The sequence below is a fragment of the Choloepus didactylus genome, chromosome 16 (assembly GCF_015220235.1).
Source record: "Choloepus didactylus isolate mChoDid1 chromosome 16, mChoDid1.pri, whole genome shotgun sequence".
In the NCBI taxonomy this organism is placed as follows: domain Eukaryota; kingdom Metazoa; phylum Chordata; class Mammalia; order Pilosa; family Megalonychidae; genus Choloepus; species Choloepus didactylus.
Genome location: NC_051322.1, coordinates 86,847,928 through 86,855,141, shown reverse-complemented (window position 1 = coordinate 86,855,141; position 7,214 = coordinate 86,847,928). Strand labels below are relative to the sequence as shown.

Below are 7,214 nucleotides of genomic sequence, written 5' to 3'. Positions count from 1 at the left end.
TTAAATTATATAGCATGCTGCAGAAAATATAGATTTTCCACCCTATAAACATCTCTTCCTTTCATCTCACACAGAAGTTGAAGTTTTAAAACACAGTCAATATCACCATTTACCCTTTAGGTTGATTTATCTGGTCTTAACTAAGTCCATTTCAGTCATATCTCTAATTGAAATCTGATCTATTTTTCAGCTTTTTAATATTTGCTGTATGGGTAATGCTGATATTCATAGCTGTCAAACTCTGGCTCAGGTGTCACAAAGTTACCTGAAGTTCCAGGGACCAATCATGTTGTAAAATAGAGCTCACCATCTCAGAATTTAAAAATTACAACTCAAGAATAGATGCAACTGCTGTAAGAACTTACAGTTTATAAACCATTGCAATAACCTTGATCCTGGTAAGCTATGCTCTCAGATTGAATTCTCAGAGTTTGCACATTATATTTTGTCCATATTAGTGAGGTGTTATAATGTTTTTTTCTTGGTTTGTTTCTGGCTAATTTTTGTCAACATATTGTCCTCAAGGTCGATTGACCTGGATGCAAAACTTACAATTTCATTCTTTCTTACAGCAACTCAGTATCCAATTGTATGTGTAAACCAGAGTTCACCATTCCATTCATCAGTCAATGTACCCTTAAACCACCTCCACCCATTGCAAATTGTGAATATTTCTGCCATGAACACCAGTGTGCAAATTCCCATTTATGTCCCTGCTCTCAATTTTTCCAAGTTTATACCCAATAACAGGGTTGCATGACCATATGGGAAACTCATATTTAGCTTCCTGTGGAACCACAATACTGTCCTCCAAATGGGCTGCTCAATTCTACTTCCCCACCAACAGTGATTAGATACATCCCCTTCTCCATATTTTCTCCAGCACTTGTTTTCCTCTCTTAATTTTTTAAACATCCCACCCTAAGCACATAATCTGTTATTCCTGCTGTAATCACATAGTTATGCATACAACATCACAATCTATTTGAGGATATTTCCATTTCTTTCACACAAAAAGCAAGCAGAGTAAAAAGAAGAAAAGGAAAAATGGCAAGTAAAAAATAAAAGAAAATTGGAATAAAATAAAATACAATAAAAAGTTCAGACAACAAAACAAACCAATAATCCCATACCTCTCCCTTGTATCACCTCTTATAGAAATTTAGCTTTGGTATATTACCTTTGTTATAATTAGTGGAGGCCTAACAATGTTAATTCTAACTATAAACTCTAATTTGCATTTATTGTGTTTTTCCCCTATACCTTCTTATTCTCAGCTTGAAAATTTGGAATATATATGTTCTCCCTCATGTAAAAATATTCTTACGTTTGTACATTCAGTTACCATCATTGCTCACTCTAGGTCTCACTAAATTATCCAGTCCAAGTCTTTTTTTTTTCAATCTTTTCTTCTGGTGTCATGCATGTCCCTAGCCTTCCTCTATCAACCATACTTACACTCTTCTTTGCTCAGTGTACTTACAATATTGTGGTGACAGCACAGAGTATTGTGATTTCCATTTTATATCCATAAAATCATCCTGTTGTACTTTCTATACTCCTTCAGCATCAAATGCCCTATCTGTACCCTCTATCTCCTGATACCTTGTGTTCTTAGTTTTAACTCTCAAAGTTTGCTCATTCATATTAGTTCATATTTGTGAGAACTTACAATATTTGTCCATTGTTTCTGGCTAATTTCACTCAACATAAAGTTCTCACAGTTCATTCATGTTGCTATATGCTTCATGATATTATTCAGTCTTATGGCTGCATAATACAAATTTCATGTATATACTGCAGTTCATTCATTCATCCATTCATGGGTATTTGGGCAGTTTCCATCTCTGCAATCATGAATAATTCTGCCATAAACAATGGTGTGTAAATGTCATTCAAGTTGTTGCCTTCAGTTTCAGTATATACCTGGTACTGAGTTTGTTGTCTCATATGGTAATTTTATACTTGCTTCTTATGTAACTGCCACATTCCCTTCCAGAATAGTTGCTCCATCCTGCATTTGCACAAACAGGGAATAATTTTGCCTCTTTCACAACATCCTCTCCAGCACTTGTAATTTTCTGTATTTTTGCAAATGGTCATTCTAGTATGTGTGAGATGATATCTCCTTGTGGTTTTGATTTGCATTTCCCTAATTGCCAGTGAAGTTGACCATCTTTCCTTAGGTTTTGGAGTAATTTGTATTTACTCTTTGGAAAAGTGTCTGCCCATGTATTTTGCGCATTTTTAAATTGGGTTGTTTGTCTTTTTATTGTTTAGTTGATGGTTCTCTTTATATATTCTGGACCGTAAACCCTTATCTGATATGTGGTTACCAAATATTGTCTCAAATTGTGTAAGCTGCACTTTTAATTTTCTGACAAATTCCTTTGATGCACAGAAGTGTTCTATTTTGAGGACATCCCATTTACCTACTTTTTCTTTTGCCCCTTGTGTTTTGGGGTTAAGGTCTGCAAAACTATATCCTATCACAAGATTTTCAAGATATTTTCCTACATTTTCTATGGTCTTAGCTCTAATGTTTAGGGCTTTGATGAATTTCAAGTTGATTTTTATATAAGTTTTGAGATAGGAGTCCCTTTTCATTCTTTTGGATATGGATATCCAGTTCTCCAAACACCATTTATTGAAGAGACTGCTCTGTCCCAGTTGTATCATGTTGCCTGCCTTATCAAAGATCAATTGTGCATTGATTAGAGGGTATGTTTCTGAACACATTATATGATTCTATTACTCAGTATATCTATATTTATGCTTCATGCTGTTTTGTCCACAGTAGCTCTGTAATATGCTTTAAACTCAGGTAGTGTTAGACCTTCCACTTCATTCCTATTTAACAAGATATTTTTGGCTATTAAGGGTAATTGTCCTTCCAACTAATTTTGATTATTACTTTTGCTATTTCTATTAAGTAATTTTGGGAGATTACTTGGTACTGAGCTGAAGCTATTAATCAGTTTAGGTAGAATTAACATCCTAATAATATTTAGTCTTCCAATCCATGAGTATGGTATGTCCTTCAATTTATTCAAGTCTTCTGTGATTTCCTTTAGCAGTTTCTTTTAGTTTTCTCTCTATAGGTCTTTTGTGGCCTCAGTTAAATTTAACCATATGTATCTGAATCTTTAGGCTGCTATTGTAAGTGGAATTTTTTAATTGATTTCCTCCTCATGATGGTCATTACTAGTGTAAAAGAACATCATTGATTTTTTTGTTTTGATCTAATAACCTGAGACTTTGCTTATGCATTTAATAGTCCTAGTATCTTTCCTGTAGGTTTACAGGAAATTCTAAATGTAGGATCATGTCATCTGCAAATAGTGAAAGTTTTACTGTTTCCTCTCCAATTTGGATGCCTTTTTTTTCTTTTTTCTTGCATAATTTCTCTAGCTAAAACTTCCAGGACAATATTGAAAAACAATGTTGACATGCTTGTCTTGTTGTGATCTTAAAGGGAAATCTTTCAGTCTTTTCATATTGAGTATGATGTTAACTGTGTGTTTTTCATATATTGCCTTTATGATATTAAGAAACTTCCCTTCTATTACTATTCTTTGAATGTTTTAAATATTTTCTATCAAGAAATTATGTGGAATTTTGTCAACTGCCTTTTCTGCATCAATGAAAATCACCAAATTTTTATGGTTGTTGTATCTCCTTGTTTAATTGTCCCTTTTATTAATAAATAGTATCCTTCTTCATCCCTTTGTTTTACATTTGAAGTCTAATTTGTCTAATCATAGTAGACCTTCCCCATTCATTTCTGGTTGTGGTTTGCATGAAATATCATTTCTAAACTTTTTCTTTAAACCTATTTTTGTCTTGTGTCTAAAGTGATTTTTTTATAGAGGGCATAAAAGTCTTGTTTTTTAATCCACTGTGCTAGTCTATGTCTTTTTAATGGGACATTTAATCCATTAACATTTATTGTTATTACTTAAAGACAGTAATTTTGTCTACCATTTTGTAGACATTTTGTATATCATATCTCATTTTTCTCTCTTTTCTTCACCCTTAATTGTCTTCACTTCTACACTCTTCAGCAAAATTCCCTCCTTTGTCTATCCCTGTCAGTTTATAGCACTCAGTATAGAATTTCTTGTAGAGCAGGTCTCTTTTAAAAATTCTCCCCTTGTGTGTTTGTCTGAAAATATTTTAATCTCTCAGTAATGTTTTGTGTTTTTTTGTTTGTTTGTTTGTTTGTTTGTTTTCACATTTCTTATTAAGTTTATTTATTGTATACAGTTTTTTTTTCTACTTTGGAAATACTATCATGTTTTTCATTATATTTACTGACTACTGAAGAAACACAAAATAAATCTATTTTTACATTTCCACTGTACTGAAACTACTTATTAAGTTCTGTTTTACAGTTGATTGCTGATTCAGATTTTTCTAGATACAAGATATCATCTGCACAGTATTATTTTCTCCTTTCCCTTATGAAAACTTCTTACATTATTTTGCCTTCCTAACCTGGCTAAAAGTTCTAAAATAGTGCCAATTTAGAGTCAAAATGATGTGCTACTTGTAAAGCTCCGGCCATTAAGAATAAGATTGAGTGCTGCTTTGAGAGAAATGGTCTGTCTTCTAATTTTTCAAATTTTCTGTGTATGCATGTAGGTGTATATATATGTAAATCAAATGCTAGTTTCATAGAAGAAATTGGTAGGTTTCCATCTTTTTAATGCTTTGGAACAGATTATACAATATGAGAGTCATCCGTTTCTTGAAAGATTTAGTTTAAGATAAAACTACCTGGAAGAGTCACTTTAGAGGCAATTATTTCAACAACACTTTTAATTACTTCTGGTTTTTGACCTATCAGATTTTCTACTTTTAAGTCACTTGGAAATTACAGCTTTTCCTGAAAAAATCAAAAGAAAATATTCATTTCAATGAGGTTTTCAAATATATGTAAAATACTATCATATAATTTTTAAAACTGTCCTAATATATTCTCTTCCTCATTTCTACATTAATCTTTTCTTTTTCTTACATTTGAGCTTTCCAAACATTTATGCATTTCATTGTTTTTATTCTTCCAAGCAACATAGCTTAATTATCTACCTTGCTCTTTAATTAATTATAATTCTTAATTTTATTGTTTATTTCCTTCAGCTTACCTTTGATTTTTTTCCACTTCCTTTTTTCTATTTCTTGAGTTAGACTGGATCATTTACTTACTTTCATGATTTTGTTCTTAATTATAAACCCATTTTATGATGTAAACTTAACTCTGGGTACACAGTACATACATTGGCATGTGATCAATGTTTTTTTCATTATTTTCTAAATTTCCTTAATTACATTTCTGATTTTGTCTCTGGATCAATAGGTACTGTGGACAATACATTTACATCCTCAGTGGTAGGATTTGGTTCTATTTTTGTTTCATTAAACTTGTTATTAATTTATTTTTTATTATATTAAGAGGGAATGTGATCTACACCATTTCTACTTTTAGTGGAGAAAAACATTTTCTTTTCTTGTCATTTAAAATTATTTTTATTTGATTATAAGTGAATTTATACATTTTTAATATGTTTATTAGCCATGCATTTCTTTGGGAATCACCTGCTTTACTAATGATTTGTCTATGCTAATTATCTGTCATCTTTGTTACATTTATTTTTTCCTTGTTTGTTCTGGCACTGCTTGTGTTTTGCCTCTTTATAGTAAAATCAGTAGCTGCTAAAATCACTGTGTGCTTTCTTTTGATAATTCAAATCTCCTTTTCCCCAAACTACATTTTTTCCCCAATTAACTCTTTAATCTTTTGCATTTAAAATTCAATTTTTTTTTATGTGATGGTTGTTTTTGTTTTTAACCCACATCAGGATAAGTGTGGTTAATTAATTCTGAGATCCAGATTCCAAGACACTTGAATCGAATTCCTGGAATTTGGTCAACTCCTCTAAATTTCATGATGAGTAAAATTTTAAAATTTATAGAATTTTAATGTCACTTTGAAATTATTTGTTAAAATAAATCACTGCTCTACTTCCCTATCAAAAATGCCCTACCTTTTCATATCTTTGTACCAATAACTAAAGAAGTCATGTATTAAAGGTGTTAAGAAATGTTAAATACTCTTTCCAAAATAGTACATTTGTGCTACTTGAAAACGATTCTGACCTAGTTCACAGATAATAGCAATGCATGCTCGAACCATTCGGTCTCTTTCTTGAAGTCCATCATTTCCAACTGCTATTAATGAATTTGCTACAGAACTGGGAAACAAGGAAGCAGTCACAGTAATCATCTTTCTGACTAACCGACGTGCTTGTGTCGTCTCTACCTCGTTGCTCTGCTGTATGTCAATGCACCTGGCTATTAAATAGTCCACTTTCCATTTTAGCACCTTCTGCAGAATACTGGAGTCTTGGATAAGATATCGGAGAGCTCGTAGCCCTGCTGCTCGCACTTCTTTTGCTTCATTTAATAAAGCTAACCGCAAACAGATTATGATATCTTCGCAGTTAAAACCCAATTTTTCTTCACTGTGGCCAATATCACAAAGAAGCTTAGTAAAGTTATTCAGATGGCCTAACTTTCTCATATTTGATACTCCCTGCAATCTGGCCACATTTTGGAGAATCTCCCTTAAGTTATCAGAAGGTTCTCGGGTCAGATCCAGCGGGACGTTCTCCTCGCCGCTGTCATTCCGCCCTCGTATTCGGAGGTTCTTCAGCGAGCGGCCGCGGCTCACAACACCGGAAACCTCTCCGTAATGTTTTTAATTTTTAATTTTTTATATTTTATTGAGATATTCATACATTATGCAACTATCCAAAGATCCAAAGTGTACAATCAATTGCCCATGGTACCATCATATAGCTATGCATCCATCACCACAGTTAATTTTTTTCAATTTTTAGAATACTTTCATTACTCTGGAAAAGAAATAAAGACAAAAAAGGAAACTCCAATCCTCCCATACCTGTGACCGCCTCCCCTCCATATTGATTCACAGTTTTGGTATAGCACATTTGTCACTGTTGTTGAAAGAATGTTAAAATACTAACTACAGTATACAGTTTGCAATAGGAATATATTTTTTCCTATAAGCCCCTCTATTATTAACTTCTAGTTATAGTGTCATACATGTGTTCTATTTCATGACAGGGATTCCTAATATTTGTACTGTTAATCATGGACATTGTCCACCACAAGATTCACTGTTTTATACA

The 7,214-nt window shown here is 32.6% G+C and overlaps 1 protein-coding gene across 1 annotated transcript; it reads right to left on the bottom strand.

Moving 5' to 3' along the window:
- Positions 1-6,106: 6,106 nt before the first annotated feature.
- LOC119511439 (rapamycin-insensitive companion of mTOR-like) lies at positions 6,107-6,985 on the bottom strand. Its single transcript, XM_037805800.1, has 2 exons — positions 6,965-6,985; positions 6,107-6,745 (listed from the first exon to the last, which is right to left on the bottom strand). The coding sequence occupies exons 1-2, from the start codon at positions 6,983-6,985 to the stop codon at positions 6,107-6,109; spliced, it is 660 nt and encodes a 219-aa protein (XP_037661728.1).
- Positions 6,986-7,214: the final 229 nt, after the last annotated feature.